General features: G+C 36.3%; 1 protein-coding gene across 2 annotated transcripts in view; it reads left to right on the top strand.

The window, feature by feature from the left end:
- The window catches only part of LOC112155354 (radixin), a 33,441-nt gene that overhangs the window by 6,407 nt on the left and 5,617 nt on the right, over positions 1-21,417 (top strand). For both annotated transcript variants that reach the window (XM_024286911.2, XM_024286910.2), the window contains exons 2-8: positions 5,096-5,187; positions 16,621-16,704; positions 18,500-18,595; positions 19,235-19,357; positions 20,242-20,393; positions 20,782-20,865; positions 21,228-21,374. In XM_024286911.2, the coding sequence (XP_024142679.1) occupies positions 5,176-5,187; positions 16,621-16,704; positions 18,500-18,595; positions 19,235-19,357; positions 20,242-20,393; positions 20,782-20,865; positions 21,228-21,374 (698 nt within the window). In that variant the 5' untranslated portion in view covers positions 5,096-5,175. The remainder of the gene's footprint in view (positions 1-5,095; positions 5,188-16,620; positions 16,705-18,499; positions 18,596-19,234; positions 19,358-20,241; positions 20,394-20,781; positions 20,866-21,227; positions 21,375-21,417) is intronic.

Raw genomic sequence — 21,417 nt, 5'->3', positions numbered from 1 at the left:
AGAGGAGAGCGGACAGTCAAGCCATTGAGTTTCTACCCGGTCCAAACACCATCTCAAAAATATCTCTGAAAGTATCAAGATCATCTTTTGGGCCATTTTTATTCTCCAAACCTGTGGATCCAAACGTACATTAACCAAATTTTATTTATTTATTTTTTTTGGTCGTTTTTTTTCCGAAAGGATATTATTAAATTTATTATTATTTTAAATATAAAGGAAACAATAGTGGTATTTTCTTTCATTCTTTCACACCAGAGCTTTAGCTCCAGTGTTGACATTCTTTCAACTACTGTAACTCTTCAACCGTTAACATAATTCCGGCTGATTTTTGTCGCAGAGATGTTGATCACGTGAACAGTTGAGGAGTTGCGTTATGAGAATTTATTATTATTTTTTTAAGTTTTCCTTAAACAATAAGGTGATTGCAGTATCATTTTATGAGAAGGGGTTTTTTTTGGTTTGGTAGATTAACTTTTTGATCAGGATTGAAGGCAGCAGTGTGACTGAAACATCTTTTTCTATATGATATTCAGTCTGTGACCAAATAACTTATTTTTTAACTAACATGTCACTAATCAAACAAAATAAAAAAAAAAAAAAGTTTTCCTTTAATGATCTTCATTCCAACAAACATGTACTGTCAATCCATAGAAGGAGAATGTGAAAATAAAGGTGGGACCACAATAAAAAGCTCAGCAAAATGCAACAGGATAAACTTGGATAAAATAATTGAAAAAAAGTACAATGGACTCAGGCTGCAGTCTTTTTCTGCATGAATGGTAACCTGGAAGCTACATCCACTGGGAATGACCTTCTGTTGCACTGAATGAACAAACATGCCCTGTAGGCTTTTGCATCCAGGTAGACTAACATGCAGACATGCGGTTTTAAAAAGCTCGTTTTATACCCTGTGGTGCCAAATGCAGTCATTTCATAGAGTTAATAAAGGCTTGAACATTTAAATATATTAAATACTTTTTCATTTTCCTAAATTAATCCATGAGTGAATTGTTGTAAGATGCAACACAGAAACTTAAAAGATTGCATCTGAAATTATATATTAGTATTTAATGGAATTCATTTGAATGACAAGATATTTAAGCATTCAGAGCCTTTACCTTACTCCTGGCTGCAGGTATATGGGTCAAGACGAGCTTTGAATATCAATGGGTCTTGTGTTCACTGTCTCGCTTTCTCTTTTCCTTTCACAATTGTGCTCCTCACCCTTCAAATAATTCACCTCGCCTGTCCCGTCTCCTGCTTCTGATAAGATAAATTAACTTGGGGAAAGATGCAGAGCTTGAGCAAAAATGGTCAAATGGGAAATTTAAGCCAATAAATGTGTCTTAACGTTGAGCTGCATAGTAAATGTGTTTTTTAAAAGTAGTTACATTTTCAACATACTTGTAAAACTTTATTGGATGTTATTTTAAAAGTTATTTAGTTTTTGAGTTGACTATCAACTATAAACATCTGTACATCAAAACTCTGTTGGAAATTTTTTTGTTTTTTTGGTAGTCCCAATAGATAAGGTTCATAGTTCTATGAAGTCAGACTCAAAAATTTGTGGATCCTTTTTTGATATTTTATTGCTTGTTTAATTTTGAAACATAAAGCTGGCAGTCTTGGAAATCCCATAGAACAAGCTATCACCAAAGTATTCTTTGTTTGAAATGTTGCTATGGAAACTGAGGTTAAGTCAAGGTGGCAGCTGCTGGTTTCAGACACTATAAATATTTTGGAAATGTATTGTTTAAAAAAAAGCTAATAGTATGACTGCATCTATTGTGTTACAATCATGACTACATTTCTTGCTGGGGAGGAATTTAGACTCCCAAAAAATGTCAAGTTTGAACTATGAGTTCACACAGTTAGCTTTTTTGGAAAAGCAAATACAGATTTTTTTTTCCCCCATGTAAAATATAAATTTGGATTGGAAAACTTTTGTGATATTACTGTCCATTTTAAATGCTCTTATACTTTCAGGGACTGATAAACAATTTTTAAGTTTTGTTTGTCTTGTAATTTGGGGACTGTTGAATCTGTTTTGACTCCATATGCTGCTAAACATGTCAGTCTGCAATGAGCTGATCGATTTGATAGGGGAGCTGGATGATGGAGTTGGTCTTTAGAGACTCGTAAGAGATGTAGAATGGATCAACAGATGTTAATTTTGGAAGCTGAAAATGGGTCACAACTGTACTGCTCACACAGCCTCTCAGTCAATGCGCAGGCCCCTCTTTCACACGTTTTTACTTTTGCAGCTGCTGTAACTGTCCACACACCCTCAGAAGAGCTTTTCTACTGAGAAATATACCCTTTGGCATTTGAGGTTAAGGTGAAGCAAAACCGTAGCTCCATCATCCCTCATCTGATTAAGAAGCACAAAAAGAAAGTGCTTTCTGTTTCATGCTTCAAATCAGTGGGAAGTGTGTTTACTACATTTGAGACTAAAGTTCAAATCAAGCTATAAGTTGTTATTTTTGTCAACGAGCTCCAAGATGACCTATTGGTGTTTTAACAAAAAGTTGTTCAACAAGTTTTTTAGTAGCAAATGGGAACTTACCTGCATGACTTTAACTTCTTCTCTCATAGAACTTTCTATTTTTTTTCCCCTCATGTTCTTGTGCCTCGTATGTGGTTCTGTGCTTGCCGTCAAAGTCATCCTCTTAAAAAGCTTTTTCTGCCTCTGGTGCTTGGTCTCTATAATTACTTCAACTATTCAGGAAGTTGCTTAAGTGCCTGTAGTCCAGTTCTGATCATTTGGCCTTGGGATTATCCGATTGTCTATAGTTTCTCTACAGGTTAGGGCTGTGATGATCCATTCATCAAAATTAAATTGATTTTTACCAAAAACTGCAATATTTTTTAAGTAAATCCATTAACCCATTGTTTTTTTAGGCAATGTCTTTTATTTAGTTTATTTATGCTTTTAAGACAAAAAACAAACATTTAATTAGTGTTTAAACCAATCAACATTTTGTTGAAAAGCGTTCCAGTTTTATTCAGTTCGGATAACAGCTATCTGAATACAGTTTTTATAACCCAACAAATATTGTCTTGGATTAGAAGCTTGACAAATGCACCAATGCTTAGTGAATTGTTTAGAATCAGAAACTGATTTGGAAACTTTCAAGTGGAAGCCAAAAATCCGCACTGTATCATACAAATTCAGTCCTAGTAAGGATTTGATAGCATCAACGACACTTATTTTCACTGAAAGTGGATGCATGTCTAATGTGTTCTTGTGGTTGGAGCTCTTGCTAGTTGCCCAAGAAGATCTTATTTCACTAATCTTATGTCATTGCCTTGTCCAAGTCACAAATTCTTGTACAGGTTTTGATTATTTAAATCAAACACAATTTCTGATTCTGTTTTTACTCTTCCATGATCTGTCAACAACAATATCTTCACTGTTTGGATTATGTGTAATCTGTTTTTATTTTTTAGATTTAACAGTTTGACTAGGTTAAAATGACTATCTGTGCTTTGTTTTGAGGCTTTTGTGTTGCATGACAGGAGCTAATGCATTGCAGATGTAGGGTAGAGTTGGATGTAGAGTAGGTTAGGGATTGTCCTGCAGGGAATTCCCAGAGATTTGGTTCATCATGACAATATAAACTGTAGGGCTAAAATTATAAAGTTGATGATAAATATTGAATTGATCTATGCTTAAAAAACAGGATGGATTTGTTAAGTCTATGCATTTTTTAAGTAAGTTTTTGCTTTTATTTTTTTTTACATTATCTACTTTCAATGAGTTTCTAGTGTATTTAAAATTTCCTTGATGAAAGTTCCACTTTTGTTTAGAAAAATCTCAAATTTAGTAAAAAAAAAAAACCACAACCAGAAAGCAAATTGTCTTAAATAGAAACTAGAAAATAACTTAATATTTATCTATTTTGACTTCAATCCTGAACTTGCAAATAAAATTAAATTGATTCAGTTTTTAGCTGCTTTTCCCTGCCATAATTAACATTCAATGGTTATGTTTTTTTAAAGTTTATTCCAAATGTTGTCCACTAAGCTCCAAACATCTAATTGTGCTTCAGCTACTGAAAACCTTTTTCTGTAGCCAAAAGAATGGAAGTAGATTAAATCTGTTCATCCACACCCACACAATAGGCGTGCACGTTTACAAGATGATTCTTCATGCTTTGTGTTTAGTTTGTTTAAATAAATTTGAAACCAGCTTGCAACAAAAATATGAGGCAAAAGTCTACAACGATATTCAGAGATAATAATATGTGATCATCATACCTGGAGGAGTCACTGTAGATTATAAATAGTTGGGATTAAGAATTCTTTATCACTCAAGTCCTACTTAAACTCTGTGTTGAAACGAGGTATTTTTCTGCCCTCACCCTATCAAAAAGTATGACTTCTGTGGACCCCTCCAGAGTGCTTTCTTTATTTTGCAGGCTAACCATTTTATATCACAAAGTGATTTAATACAATTTTGCGTAAATCTTCATATACAATGCTGCTGTTGTTTTTTCTTTACTTTAGATTATCTTCTTCAGTTAAAACAATGAATTCAGTTGCATGTTTACATAAGGACCATGTTTTCAGGGCTCCAACTGAATATGTTCTTGTAACATGCGTTGTGGAGTACACGTCATTATGTTTTTGTTTTGTCTTCAAACACAGGGCTATTATCAGTTTTTATCATCAGAGTAAGTTAACCCAATTTTCAAGTAGAAGTTGTCATTTTGCTGCATCACCAAGTGTTGTACGCCTTTTCTGTATTAATAGTGTGGTGTTAGGAAAGCAATAAAAACCTCAGTGTTCATTCACTGCTGTCCCAATTGTGGTTTCAGAAACGGCAACAAACTGCTCAATACCAGTGAGCAAAACAAAACCACAATTAAGCTTAAGTGTTATTTAAAGCCAATATTATTAAGTACCATGCATTAAGGGTTTTGAATTGATAACAGAGAATCAAGTTATTAAATGATTATATATGACTGTATTGTCTATCTCTCTGATGGTTGCTGTCTCTTCGCTTACATTTATTATTAGAAGCGGTTGAAAAGTCCCCTGCCTGCTAGTTTAAGGCTAACACCCAAATGTCTTTGGTTTCTGTTTATTTCAGGCGCCGGTGCCCCAGAGAGAAGCAGGAAGACGGAGGACGATTTCTTTCTATTTAATCGGCAACTAGGAGAGAGACGAAAGATGCCCAAACCGGTTAGTACCTGTTATACTGAGATTAATGGGAGTGGGGGGATTAATGATGGATTTATAAAGTATGCTGGACAAACCCACACAATGAGAAAGAGAAAATGGCTCTTCTGCTCTTCTGATTTTACAAAGTTATGGCCTCAGACCACAGTAATGGAGTTTTTTTTTCTCAGTTGCTTGTTTTGGAAGGCTTTTGATATCTAAAGTGTTTGTGATTCATGGGGGGATTTTTTTTAATGATTACCCCAAGAGGCAATTTATATGTAGAGGAACTGCAATATTTATATACTGTGATGGTTCAAAATGAGATGGATACTGAATGGCCTAATAACCAAAACAGCCAATGGTTGAAAATTACAATCAATTTGTCTCCATAAGGCCAAGCAAGCTCACAGTCAAAGGTCATGACCAATCTTTAACCATTTTCATCATTTTGATGAAGGTTGGAAATGAGGACAATATCAATATTGGTATTTTGCAGAGCATGACTAAACACACCTGTTACTGTAAATTAGCAGGTGATGGGTAGGAATAGATGGGAAACAGGCAAAATGTTTTAAGTGATCAAAGAGATGAAGACATTATTAAAATGGTGCTTAAAAGCTTCACTAAACCCCACCCACCTTCCCACTTATGAAAGAAGTGCATCCTTGGTTTGTTATGACACAGCAAGGAAAATGTTTTTTGATCTTATAATGTGTAGCTTGCTTCCTTTTTAAATGGGAATCCCTGCTGTGGAGGAAGAGTTTGATGCCCCAAAAGAAGCTTCTGTAGTTTATGGTTTGTTTTAAATGTTTCAGAAAGTTGCTTGAGCCCAAACTTTCAGCATTTTGTCTACAGACCAGATAGGTTCCTTTATTGTCATGTTCTTTTTTTTTTTGTTGCTCCAATTCAAAGAGTTTTATTTTCTCCATGTCAGTTTTCCCCAATTCATGGTTATTTTTGAAACTCTTCAGCATATTTTCAATCCTCCCCTGCTTAAGCATGCTTTTCTTTGATGTCTGCCATTATCAGGCTTCTGCAGTCTGATGAGCTGAACCAGGTGTGCATTAGCAGAGGAACATGGAAAACAGTGTTTAGGACAGTGTTCCCCGAGGACCTGGGTTAGGAACACTGCTCTATCTTGCTTATTCATAAGGGCTGGTAGAACTCATGATTATCATCATGACGCCCTGTGTTCCGTTTTGTTCTCGCAGTACAACCATACCGTTCTCAGGTCTAGATATGGTGGCTGTGGTGCATCTCTGCAACCAGCCTGAGTGGTCTATGCCTGGGAATGGAACCAAAGTGAAGGCAGCAACCAAATATTAATCTCTTAGGGTCAAATAGACTATAATTTTTTAGAAAACTAATATAAATCAAATTTAAATTTGCCTAAAAAATCAGAATTAACCCCTTTGGCTATATTTCATAGTCTAGAGGAACCACCTGTGAATTCAGATCAGGATATTTAAACATTAAGGAACCATTGGTAACCACAACACTACAGTACAGAGCCTTCAAAATTCATCACCACCTTTTTTGGGTGGGTGTTTAGTTGTGAGAACTGTTAAGTAAATTCACAAAGTTTTCAAACATTATTCACAACTATAGAAAGTACTGTCCTGTCTATTGAACAAATTGAACAAAGAAGCCTTTCTCTGTTCTATTTTTAGAGTGAATGACAGTGGCAGCGTTCTTGTTGGTCTGACACCAGCACATAAAGGGCTAAGATTGCTCTGAAGCTTATATAACAGCATTATCCTTTAATGGTTGGGAAGCCATGTGGAACTTCTTTTAACTACAATATGGTCAATTAATTTTATTTTATCTAAACCAAAATAGAAAAACTCAACTAAATGTATTTAAAATTAACAGTTTGAGTTCATTATCAGATTTGGTCATTTTAACAAATGAAATTTAATTAATTGGATATAAAAACACCAGATTATCATGAAATGTTGAGGAATGTAGTTGAATCTATCAGCATGCATAAAATAAGTCCTCAATCACAAGAGAAATGAATAAAAAAAGCTTTAAGAACTTCAAGTTTATTGTTTACAAAGTCTGCAGAGGTCTGTCTCATCCTGGCTTGCTACAATTATGCAGAGCCAGCCTGTGACTATACTGAGTAAGTGGTCCATCAATCTCAGTAATGGGGATTTAGGCCAGACCCAATTCCTGGAAAGAGACTAAACATCATTTCCAATCAGGTATTCTAGAGGAAGAGAGATGAAGCGTGAAACAGCAAGTAGAGGAAAATAATAATTGGGACAATATCATAAAAAAAACTTTTGAATAGCAAAGGAGTAAAATCTTAGAATGTTGATTTAGTTAAATAAATTTAGAGTGATAATTAAAAAAGAAGGATCCATCAAATTATGCCTGGAAAAAAAAACAATTGATCTGATGGAGAGAAAGGGTTGTAGAGAGATTGGCTAGAAGTAGGCATTGGCTACACCTCACTTTTTTTGTTGTCGGAGCTCTGGAACAGAAGTTAGTGAATCCACATTTTCAGCTGCACCACATGTAACATCAGTTTACAGGGTAACTTTTTGTCTTTAAATTGCTGTCCATTTGCTGCTGCCTGCCTCTGAAAGGGAGAGTGGACACTGCAGTGCATTTATCGCAGCATGAAGTGTGTTTTTTATAGATGGAAATATTTCTGTTTTTATTCCACTGACAGTGAGGCAGCTGTTGTAGAGCAGTTGACCTCCAATTGGAAGAATGTAGGTTCAGTTCCAGCCTTGCCTTTCAAGTGCCCTTAGCACAGAACCCTACATTTACTTCTAGTGATTTTAGGTGATGGCAGTGGAGCCATTTGAATGTGTCTATGCATGGGCAAATTGGACTGTTTAGCAGTTTGGGCTAGAAAAGTGCTATATAAGTTGTTCACCTTTCGGCACATCATGTCAGAGGTCACCACAGCAAATCAACTTTCACAGCTTTCGCACAGATGGTTTGGCAGAGAGTTTTACACCGGATGACATTTCTGACACAACCTTGTATTTTATTCGGGCTGGGGACTGGCACAGGGAGACTCTACTACATAGTTGCGCAGTTTCATGTATCTTCTTGCCTAAGGACCCACATTGCACTCCCTGGGAAGTGAACCCAGGTTTCTTGCATGCCAGCCCTACACCCAACCAACTGAGTGCTATACAAGTAAACACCACTTATCATTTATCCTATGTGGAGTTTTGTCATGCTGTCATCAAACTGACACTTTCCCTTTGAGCGTTTCCACTCAAAGTTGGACCCTCATGGCACATGCAGGGTGAAGCAAACAACGATAATGGAGATCATCCTGCAGCTCATTTTTTTTCCGCTTGGCTTTTGGTACTTCATAAGTACAAAGCATTTCATGTTGTTTGAGAGCAGATTGTGAGCACTGAAAACCAATACAGCCACTTCCTTCTTGCTTTCTTTTGTCATAATGACTTTCCGCCAATCAACGTGTTTCAACAGTTGCTCCGCACTAGCCGGTCCATTCCATTTTTCTATGGACATACAACCAACAGGGGACCAAAAATGTTAGTTTGGTTCAGCTTAATGAGTCCATTTGTAATGGAAACACTAAAAAACACCAGACTGAAATGTGCCATACCGTACAGCCCAGTGGAAATGAGGCTTTATTGTCCTCACGTGAATTTGTCAAAGGTGTCTCTGCTCATAAAATAGCGCATTTTTCCAGCGGTGTGTACAGTATCACTGACAGTGCCTTATGCGGTAAATATTTAGTGCTTCGACCTACATTGGGGTTCTTGTGATCACCACAAATCGTGTGGGGCAGTCTTGCATCAATCAATGTGCTGAAAAAGTTGAACCACAATGGATTTTCTGCGCCGTGGTGCAGCTGGCTGCCCCTGGACCGCCTTTAGTCTTTGCCACAGGGTTTCGAGGGATCAGTTCTGACTGACTCTTATGGTTTCTAATCAAAGGTCCATGACTCCATCCTGCTGAACAAACATCAAACATCTTCAGTGGATTCAAGTCTTGATCAAGTCAACCTTGAACATTTTTAACAAAAGTTTTCAATCTTTCTTTGAATCTGTTCTCATCATCTGAGGTTGCATTCGCTTTATCATATGCAACTAGCTACTCATCTCCATCTGACTGCAGCACATGCAAATAAAACCACACACACACACACACACACACACCCCCCACACACAAGAATATCTGGACCTCAGCCAATCCCAGCTGGGCACCTTCAGAGGTGGTGTCTTTCACCATGTGATTGGTTTGGACCAAAAGTTTAATACCTAAAACAACTGGGCCCGCTGGTGCGTTCTGATATTTTTATCAGTGGCATCATTGAGAAATTAGGTCAGATGTCTACAGAAATCCTTAGAAGGGAAAGTTTGCTCCAATGAAATAGAAACTTTCGCTAAAAAGCAAAAGCTCAGGTTAGCCAAACAAAATGGTGGAATAGCAAGGAAACAATAGGATAAGCGGATTTGGAAGAGGACTGAGTGACAGTTACTTTGTTCTTATCCAGTCCAGAAAAATGACACCCCTGCCACCCTCGAGGGGAAGCCCCACTCTGGTTACATCACACGACACGTTGACTTTCAGTCTTGGATTGCAAATGCGTCCACTCTTTCATTGCATCCAACTAGCAAACTATTTCTTCTGATCACTGCAATTAATCTGAATCTGAGTTGTTAGTAGCAGTCGGACAAAAAAACTCATTCTCTTTTGGCAGCGTTAGCTTGTATCTAATGAAACACTAAACACATCTACAATTGAGAACATCTGTAAGGTTTTTCTGTGAGTCCCAGCCTCCTAAAAACACTGGTGAAGGAAGTGAGCCTAAAGCAACCCATTAAAAGTTACACTGCCTTCAACCTTCTTTTACCCTAAAGCTGCATTTTGATGTTTTTTTTGTCTGCACACTAAAGCCACACATGCACAAAGCAGGATCTTCCTTTCCACACAAATTCGGGTTTGTACACTAGGTTTCTGTGCCTTTAGGGTCACCAAAAAATAATGGCCAAATTGAAAGTCATGCATTCAATGAACAGTCACTTAAAAAAAACTATTTCTTTTTAGAGTATTACACAGAAATGTAGACTTGATTTAGATATCTGGTCCTCAAGGATTTCATCTACTGTCGTACTTTTACTTTTTAAGGGATTTGGTGTTTCAGACGTGCAAACTTTGGTTTTTAAAAATCTAAATGACTTAGAGCTTTAAATGGCTTCTAGAAATGTTTGAAATGGTTCGTTTCTCACAGGTTATTTCTGAATTATTCTGTTGTCTTTCTGTTGGTTTACCAAAAAGAGGGTTTTGTTTCCAATTGTTGGAGCTTATCTGGTGTAATGGCAAGCATTTTTGTTCTGTCATGCTCTTGTAAATATATATAGTTTTTTGATAATAAATGCTTTTAATGTATGGCTGGGGGACAAAAATAGCAAAAATTGACCAAAAAGTTTGGGGGATGAGTCACCAGAAAAGATGAGGAGCAAGCATTGCCTTTGTTCTTGTGTATGAATAGAATGGAGTGTTTTAAAGGTTGTTTGAAAAGATTTATTGATTTAATACAGTTGTGCTTTTTCTTCTTTTTTTTGTAAAAAAAAATTCATAGAATATCAAACTAGTATCTTAGGTTATTATAGTATTTAATTCAGCTTTAGTGTTGGAGTGAAACAGATTGCCTGTTAACAGTGGTTGTGTGTAAACTCATCAAACCCTTTTAGTCCAGGGTGTGAGATGTTGAGGGGCATCTTACATTATTGATTTATTGCTGTATTATGCACATGTATCCCCTCACGACGATCGTGTCCCAGAGGGCTCGGGGGCTTGTAGAGGAGGGGCGGCAAGCCCTTGCTGAAGGTTTAAATATTTCAGAGACCCATTTTCATTTGTATAATGGGAATTATCCAAGTCACTAAATCTAATTAGAGGTAGGGTGTGAGGTTGATTGCTGCTTCTATTGCCTCACATTAAACTGCCATTACATTCTTTCACTATTTTTTTTATCAAAAGAATTAAAAAATGTTGTTTTTTTGTCACTTTTTCAATGGATCTTCATCTAACCTACAATCACAATGATAAGTGGGATAAGTGGGAATAATCGGATATATGCAACTTGACTGGAATCTAATTATCAGGAAATCCTGGTCTATGTGAGAGTTAATTATCTGATTTTATTTTGGAGAACTATGTTATGTAATAAGGACGGGGTCACTGGTACTCCATCTCTAGTCTTCATAGACATCACTGCACTAATGGTCATAGCAAAACTAATATGCCTGCAGAATAAAGACATTACTGATGTTCTCTGGTTATTCTCTGAAGGAAACAGTGGTTGCCTTGGTTACACCCCTGGTGTCTCATGCAACTTCCATCTTCTCCATTCCATTTACTTGTGCTATGTAAAACTAAGAAAGGTATCAAATAAAGGTGGAAAATATCAGAAATCTACACGTTGGATTGTTTTATACACACATCTAAAAATCTGATATCTCCAAAAAGGTCTAAAAAATTATGGATATTTGAAATGCATGTAAATGATCAATTTAATATTTTCATTTAGGTACCACATAAAGACACAAAAATCCCACATCGGTGAAGATAAGTTTCATAACTTTTTATATTTCTCTTTTAGGTGCTGAGATTATTGAAAAGAAGTTTCATAGAAAAATATATTCTTGACATTGGTTGTGTGTTATGCTTTTGCTCCATGACGATTAAGAGTTATGCAAAGCTGAATGCTTCATAATAATTTTGTTTGGTATTATTGCTAACTTTGCTGTTTTCTGAAACACATTTTTTTAATTTTGAAATTTACAACACTAATATCTACACTTTGCATTTTTTGTGAGATTTCTCAGTGTACTGTATGTCGTTCTACTTAAAACACTTGGAGCTAGCTATAAGTTGTAGTTGTGTTTTGACATTATGACTGTTACTTCTGAAAAGTTCTGAAAAGCTATTTGCATTATGCTTCCATGTATATAAAAAAATGGGTCTTTTCTCAAACGCCCTTGATATTTTATTGCCTTTGTTCAAACAGGAATACAGCTTGAGTGATATCCACACAAGAACCTGAGAGCGGAAAACCTAAATAGCTGAATGGATTACATGTATTAAAACCTGTGAAAAGAAGAGTTAAGAAGGCAGTGTGGCTTTGTTTGGCCTCAAAGCCTTTGTTAACCAGCGGCCGACAGCTTTTAATTGTAGCCGTCGGAACATCACCGTCAACAGGTGGACTGTACCATGTGTGTAGCCTCCGCTTATACACACAAGCCTAACATTTATCTGTCACTACTGATTGTGAACAACATGAAGGCAAAGACACACTGGTAAACAAAACCAGCTGCAGACAAGAGTTTTCATTTCTTTAAGAAAAAAAAAATCTAATGAAGACTGCAATAAAAATTAATGAAAAATTATAAAATGGGGAATTATCCATCTAATTAGAGTCAGGATAAAAATCCAGATCAGTATCAGCTTATTTTGCATGTTCAATTTTTCAAACATGTATGCTAAATTTAAAAAAAAATTAAAAAGGGATTGTTTTCAAAATCAAGCACTTTTTCAAATAGTTTCTTCCATAGTCTTTAGCAGTGCACTAACACGGGTTTGGATGATACAAATAAATGAGTGTGTTTTGATCCTAATGTTTAACATTCATAAATGTTTGGCCTGTTCTTCATTTAAAGTAGCCTGGTTTCAGTTGTGGTCCTGCCACAATGGGTTGAGCTTGAGCATACTAAGCTGCCTTTGACTGAGTTGGAGTTGTAGGTCATTTATTTTTGAACTGCACTCTTACACTCTGAGCGGTTTTGAAGGATGTTGTATCATCTCATTGTTTTTCCATTGAAATGTATCCAAGCTGGATGTGACCTGATAGGATTCTTTCCTGTGATCTTTAACTTATAAAGCCCTGACACTAAAGTCATATGTAGTGTACTGTGGCCCTCTATGCTTAATTTGAGTTTGTGAGTTGAGGAATCTGGGAAATGGAAACATTTGTGGAGGAAAAAGGGATATTTAAATATATATATATATATATATATATAATATGATTTTTTTAAAACCCAAAGCATTCTTAAATATGTCTGCAGTGCATGAAAAACAGCCTTATCTATAGTACTCAGTCAACACCAGCACAACAGATTGTGGTGAGTGCATAGAGCGCCTTTGTTATCTTTTAACGTTTTTTGTATTTATCAGCATAAATGCAGGTTACTCAGTTTTTGGTCTTTTCTCATTCTGACATTCACTTAGATGGCTTTTATAGAATCAAAGACAAGAACATTGAGTCATAAAATTCTTCTTTATGATAGTGTTTGTTTGAAAAGAAGTGCATATTCACCATCATGAAATGATTAACATAATCACATGTGCATATACTTTATCACAACTGCCTTTATTTGGGATATTCTTAAACTTAAAGAGTACAGAGTATTTCTTTATTGAAATAATTTTAAATCAGGAGCAGACAAAAAAATGCTGTTTGAAAAATATTGTATTTGTGATGTAGTAAATACACTGGGCGGGTCGCAGGCACCCCCCATCCATTTGTAGACAAATAGATCCATGTACAGTACGTCTTCATTTTATTCGTCTGAGCTGGATAGCTCCAATATTGCTCGCTATTTTTGTTGCACCTGTAATGTAAGGTTATGTTTGTGAGGGGCTGTAAGCTAGTAGGAGAGCATGTAAACCGAGAGCTCATAGTTATGGATGGTGGGACAAATTTCACTTTTACCATTGATCAAAAGAAGATAAAAGTTTTGATGCACCTTTTCAATAAGTATTATTACCACAGTGTTTATTAAAAAGGCTATATCATGGTATTTTAAGCCTTTCAGAGTAAACTAAATCCCAGATACATATCATAACATATCACCTTTGGCACACTAAAGAACAATTTTTCTATGAAATAGAAGTTACTCTTTGCAAGCTCCTTTTCCTACCTGTAAATAAGACGCCTTGATCCCAAGGCACCGCTTTTTGCTGCTAGTGGGTGCTGCCCAATTTATGATGTCAATCTCAGCAGTATGACTGCGTTTTGCCCACGAAAAAATTAAACTGAAACTAAAATGAAGCGTTTTGAAAGCTGTCATTTGAATCAGGAGTGTCTGAGCCGTAAAACTAAAAATTGCAAGCCAGGGAATTCTGAAAGGCTTGACCAAACCCTGGACTGGATGACATGTTGGATTTCTTTATGAGGTTTGTCCATTATGAAGGCAGTTTTATTAAACCATACCATTTCTATTGTAAAAAAGGAAACGATGAAGAGAAGTTTGTGTTTTTCTAAAATTGTTGCTTAGAGATGTGTAGTGAATTGGTACAGAACTGCCAAAGTCTCCTCATGACCTTCTGCTACTGCCACACTCACTAAATGAAGGAGAAAATATACTTGGTAATCATGTTGACTCCATTGTCATTTTCTACCAGTATGCTACTACAGAATTTGTTTCCTGTTAGAGATTATCTCTGTTGCCAAATGCAATCTTGCATTTAATATAGAACATTTTCTTTAAAAAATGATTCTAGTTTTAAAAGTGCTAAGTTGTAGCAGTGGCGGAAAATAAGACTCATCAAGGCACATCTCCTCAAAATATAAAAAGGCATTGAAGTTCATTATTAAATTAAAGTAAAATTAAGCCAATGGTGTCCTAAAACTTTCCATCTTCTCGGTTGCTATTTGTGAATTTGTATGCATTTTTTTTTCTTTCACTCCTAATTTGTTCTTTTTTTACTTCCATGCTGACCTGTTGAGTTCATGTCAAAGCCCATGAAGGATCTGCCTCTTCTTTGCTTCCCTGTCTAGTGCTAAAATCTGTCATTATAATGCCCACACAGCTTTTTGGAAAATGACATTGAAGTCTGTCACATGGGTGTTGCCATAGAAACCTCATCTAGTAATCACTCAATTTATGCAAGGTGTGTGCACGTAAAATGAGCGAAGGACGGCGTAGACAGTTTGTATATGCATGCAAAAAAGCCTCCATATGGTTGCAGTGCACTTGGACCCAGATATCGCTGCAGCAAACACACACTTGCATAAACACACATCCAAACACACACAGAGCTCAAAAGCGTCTGTCACCACCAAATGGCTGTGTTCCCACACTTTACACAGTTTCTCCTCTACAAATACTACATTTTGCTCATTTTAGACCAAATAAATGCATACAATTCTGATGATTCAAGGTGAGATTACATCTAGAGATTACAATTCTATCAGAATACAAAAAAGAAAATAGCTTTTTTGAAATTAATAATGTTTCTAAAGTTGGGTTTAATGGAACACTTGTGTTCTGGTTGTGCCATTTTTGTCTGGTTTATCTTTCAGTTTAAATCACTAGTTTGTTTTTCTAAACCAACAAAGAGCACAATAAGAAGTTGAGTGCATATTTTCTTGCTTTGTCTCGAAGCACTTTCTCAGTTTTTGTGAACATTCACAGTCTTAGTGTGTATTTTCCAGGTCAGTAGTGCTATCTGTGATACTTATCTGCTGGTTTCCTATTGATGCACTCAGTTTGCTGGAGGCACTATCTGTCTGTCTTACAACACACGCACAAATATTGTCTGAGTGATTTTTCTTGAGACTGCCGGGTCTTTGAGTCCGCTGGACCATGCTGGGGTTACATCAGGTCATAGCTGAGTTTCACTGCAGGGATGCATTTACTCACTGCAGTACAGAAGACTGGAAAGCTTTAACGTTGCACCTCAAATGGAAAACCCAATTCTAGCAGATGTGTACTTGTGTATATATTTCCATTCTATCATAGAGTTCAATGTTTTTTTTTGTTTCTCTGCACAAGTTAAATAGCCCAAATTTAATATTTTCTTACAGTTTTATTATAAACTGTCTAAAATGTATTTTTATTGATTTTTCTACAGATTATTGTCCCAGTAGCATATTCCAGATTAAAAATATTAAGAAGTTCTCTCTTGTACAAAGTTAATAACTTTATTTGACCCAATTTTGCAATTATGGTCATGAAGAATGCATTTATTTTGTAAGATGAGGGTTATAATAAAGGTAGTTACATTTTTATTTCAGTGCAATGTTTTTTTAGGACAAATTGTTGATTTTTAATAATAACTTGAGAAGCGACTCAACCTTTTATGAATTTAGCAATCTAATATTTACAGCACAAAGTCAGTTATCCCTTTCATCCCAGATGAAAACAAAAATTTCAATAGGAGGAAAGTGATTTCACTGATTCACTGAATCACTGATTTAGCATGTGTTTGTTGCAAACCGTGATAGTTTTGTACAAACATTGATGGTCTCAATTTAAGTTCTATTGTTTTTTAATGCACCAACTTATTAAAATGCATTACCAGGATTATTACCTTGGTGTGGTTTAAAATAAAAAAGCTAACTAAGTGCTATCACAGTGAAATGTTGTATAAAATGTCTGAATATGGTTTAAAAAGTGAACATTTTTGTTATTTATGGACCAACGACTTCTTTTTCTGTGTTTTCAGATCAATGTGCGCGTCACCACCATGGACGCTGAGCTGGAGTTTGCCATCCAGCCCAACACAACAGGCAAACAGCTCTTTGACCAGGTAAAAACAACAGTGTTTCTTTGAGCACAACAACCACAAATTAAAGAATGGAAGTTTTTACTGTCAGCAGCTGCACATTGGTTGGTTTGTGTTGGACGGTTCTGGTTCTGTGGTCACAAAAGAGTCTTTGTCTAAACACGGAGCTTTCAGGAGATGGCACACGGGTGGAAGTGTTGCTTTGATTTTGTGTGAATGTGTGTGTGTGTGTACTCTGACTGGACAGTAAAAGGGCAGCTTTCAGTGTTGCTTTACATCAAACTACACGGTTTTAGGGCTATGGAGGAAAAGATGAGAGAAATCTTAGTTTTCTGCTTTATTATTATTTATAAATCTGCTTAATGTTACTTAATAAATTATGAAAGCTTTTGTCCTTTAATAGGGAAATGTTTACAAGCTTTATATAATGCTGCAATTCCTTATAATTTACTGGTAATCTTAATCTGTCCTGCCTTGATAAATAAAGGTTAAATACATTAAAAATCGTGTAGCTGCCTGTTCCTAATTAGTGTCGGGCTGGTTTAGATTTTTTTTTAACCTCCACTCCTCCTGCATTGAATTCTATTGATGTAGGCACTCAATTGTGTTTGAGTATGCCAGTGTCCTTGTGTTGTTGTTGTTGGGGAGGGGTTGGGAAGTGGAGACCTGTGACCTTATTATTCTAAAAAGCCTGAACCTTTTGCCTTAAAGCATCCATGAATCTAATGCCTCTCAGGCCTCCAGCTATTCAGTTGAGCTGCTCACTTCTTTTTACTATATTTTGAATGTATTTGTCATTAAGTGCTCATGCTCTTTCTTTAGGAGAATGTTGAGAACAAATAATACCTTAGAAAAGATACTTTCTTTTTGAGCAAACCATTAAAAAAATGACACATTTATGAGCCTTTTGTGTTAACCGGATTTGTTGTATGATTACATAATTTCAGATTTTATAGAGAAATAAATGAATCAGGAAAGATTTTCTTTACCAAATGTAAATTTTCTTGTGAATTCCTGACAATAAATACATGCTGTTTTCACTCTTTTCAAGGAGAGACTCCTGTTCTAACCAGCTTGATCCTTTTTTCGCCCCTTGTTTTACGTTTTACCTTCACATTCCTCGTTTTCCTTTGTCACACTCCAAGTTTCCTCACCTTCATCCAAATGCTGCATACTGCATTCACACAACTGCTGAGGTCCTTTGGGTTTTCCCTGCTACTGCATATTTCTGATGAATGCTTAATATGCAGCATTGCAGGAGCATCTACTGCTCTACTTGCTGGTTGTTCAATTCCTTGCTTTTCTTTTCTTTTCATAGGCAGCAAATCTAACTGCAGGTTGTTTCTGATGCATCTATTAGAGAGATTCTTTTAAATGAAAGGATAACTGAGAAAAGTCTCATTGAGTTTTTGTGAATGGCCAGATGAGCCATGTAATACAAGGACAGTCAATTTAACGTAATTACTGAACTGTATGACGATTATCTGAAGGTATGTACTGTAGTTTATGTCTGTTTAATTAATTATGACTGAAAGTCCACATCATTTCTTGAAAATACTGCTTTTTTAAATGGTGTTTGGAAATGTTTATTTAAAAAGGAACTTTGAGAAAAATTTGTTTAAAGAGACAAATGTCAGTGTTATATTTATTTTAGGTCATAAATGTTTCAATATTGAATGATGCATTTTATTGATAGCCAATCTAAAAAGAGGATTGCTTAAAATGGGTAGGATCATTTGTGAGTGTCCAGTTGAAACTTGATTAGAAATTTAGCATAGCTGATTTCAAACAGGAAGCAAACAGATGTTTGTTGTTGCAGGTGGTGAAGACGGTGGGTTTGAGAGAGGTCTGGTTCTTCGGCCTGCAGTACACAGACAGCAAAGGCTATGTGACGTGGCTCAAACTAAACAAAAAGGTAAGAACCTGTCTTAGCTAACGATGACTACTCGCACACAAGTCTCATCAAAGCCTCTTTCTCTGTATTGTTTCTGTTAGTAAAATCCAATAAACAAAGAGGAAGAAAAAAGCTTTATCGACTTTACTATTCTGTTGTAGACAGAGCAGTAAGATTTCTGCGCTGAAATGTAAAAACTGAAATTTGATTTCACAATGTTATAGGAAGTCTCATAGTTTCATGGCTGCGTGTTCCCTTTTCTTGTAATAGAAATATAAAAGCCAGAACTGCAACCTTTTAATGCTCCATGAAACCGAAAGCCTTAAAGCTTTTGGATGAACTTAATTCAGTGTTCAGCTTTAAATAGTGATGTTGGAAGTGTGGAGCCTTAGTCACAGCTGCCCTTACAGACTGTCTTCATGCAAAATATGAGGAAATCTCTTTGGGGTCCAAAGGAAATTTGAAGGTGGTGGACAATCCGGGCAAAAATGTTCATGTGCATGTTTTTTGTATGGCCATATGGCAGGTCATAGTGAACACTTGTACTACACATACACATGTACATAAGGGTGAAGTAGGTGAGACAGACGTGTGGAAATGCAGCAATACACTGGAGTTCATGGGATAAAATACAGATTATAACTGAGGGTTTTTCTGCAGGTGACCCAGCAGGACGTCAAGAAAGACAATCCACTGCAGTTCAAGTTCAGAGCCAAGTTTTTCCCTGAAGACGTTTCAGAGGAGCTCATCCAAGAGATCACACAGAAACTCTTCTTCCTGCAGGTGAACCATTGTTGGTATACTAGTGTGATTCTGTGATCACAACCATAAAACCCATCATCTCACCCCCTTTGGATGAGTGTTATTTTTTTCTTTCAAGCTAGCAAAACTCTCACCTCTAACTGACGGTGATACAGCTATTATCAGTAAGAGGCTGTTCTTCATGCTGCAGATCTCGTTTGCTGCTGGAGCATGAAAGCAGGCTGAGACTTGTAAACAAATAGATTAATGAAGGAGCTACAATACGTCAGGATGAACTCTGACCCAGACAGATATCCCTAATGCAATTAGTGAAACACTCGTCATGGGCGATCGTTGTTTCACTTTCAAACTCAATCTCAAACTTTGTGCTTGAATTTCTTTCTATCCATTGATCAAAATCCAAAGTTAAGTTGTAAAGAAAGGAGGAATCTGTAAATGTCAAGTTACATTTTATTCATTGATCAGATTTTGTAGCAAAATTATTTCCCTTGCTTTAGTAGCAACATACAATTTAACACAATTCACTTTAAACTGAGGAGCATTGGAATCAAGCAGAACATGTTTAAGGCAAATTGAAATATTTTAATGTTTGTTTTACATTATTTTCATGGGTTTAAGTGCTCAAAGAAACGGCACAGAGAGATGAGTCCTGTTGTTTTGATAATGATGTATACTTCATCAATATAGTTTTGCAAAATCTGCATCATTTGTTTCATTATTATAATTTAACTTTCTTTTCAGAGTATTTCATATTTTGTCATAAAATAATTTAAACATTCTTATGTTAATGTTTTCTGCAGCCATTATTTTATTTACTGGGAAAAATAACATGCTAGTTTTTAAATTAAATCCCTTGTATGCCCTAATGTCATCTCATCCTCACAGTGTGTGTGTGTTCTTTGCAGGTGAAAGAGGCCATTCTGAACGATGAGAACTACTGTCCTCCAGAGACGGCCGTGCTGCTCGCCTCCTACGCCGTCCAGGCCAAGTACGGAGATTACAACAAAGACATTCACAAGCCCGGCTACCTGGCGTCAGACCGGCTACTTCCACAGAGGTGAAGTACAACTTCAGTTCTGCTACGACTTTAGTTTGGACTTCAGCATTGTTGGTGTCTTACAGCGAATATGATACAATCAAGCTGTTATGTTTACTTATGTGTTGTAAAACAAATATATTAATGCGTATTTAAGTCTCAGTGAAAAGAATGAAAATGTCTGTCTGAAAAAAATGTCTGAAGTGTGTATTAAAGGGGTTTACAATATGAAAACATCTAGTATAATTGTAAAAATAAAGTTGACTACTTAGCAGATTTCACCTGTCAGAGGTTACTTTTAGAACTAAATGAGGGAACACTACTTAGTTTACTTCATGCTATTGTAAAATGAATCCCTGTTTTATGTGTTCTCCAGGTAACATGACAGCTGTTTTTTCTTGCTCTGCAGAGTTCTGGAGCAGCACAAGCTGACCAAGGAGCAGTGGGAGGACAGAATACAGACGTGGCACGAGGAGCACAGAGGCATGCTCAGGTCAGTGCAGTCTGTCAGGATTTACAAGCATTGTGTCAGTGTGCAACCTTCATTTAACTATCAGAAAACTTCCAAAACTTGAGTTGTTGATGATGGAGAAAATGTTTCACTCTGTCAGTAATCATGTGACCAATCAGCTGTTCGGCCTTCAATAAATGTGGTTATAGGTACTAAAACTGGATTTATAAGTCATTTTGTTGAGGGGTAAGAAGTCCTGAGCGTCTCTTTTTTTGTGTGTGTTTTAAAAAAACATCCAGTTATTTGTGTCAATTTGAATGCATTTAGCTTCATCTGGTATACAGCCTTTCTAATAGAACCTCCCAGCATCAACTGGCCTTTTTCCTGCTCTGTGTGTGTTTAAGGGAGGACGCCATGATGGAGTACCTAAAGATCGCTCAGGACTTGGAGATGTACGGAGTCAACTACTTTGAAATCAAAAACAAGAAGGGCACGGAGCTGTGGTTGGGGGTCGACGCCTTGGGCCTGAATATTTACGAACACGAAGACAAGTAACCCACTCACACAACCGTTTTACTTTATAAAAATAAAAAA

This window comes from Oryzias melastigma, linkage group LG21 (assembly GCF_002922805.2).
Source record: "Oryzias melastigma strain HK-1 linkage group LG21, ASM292280v2, whole genome shotgun sequence".
NCBI lineage: Eukaryota > Metazoa > Chordata > Actinopteri > Beloniformes > Adrianichthyidae > Oryzias > Oryzias melastigma.
This window is presented reverse-complemented; position numbering and strand designations above follow the sequence as displayed.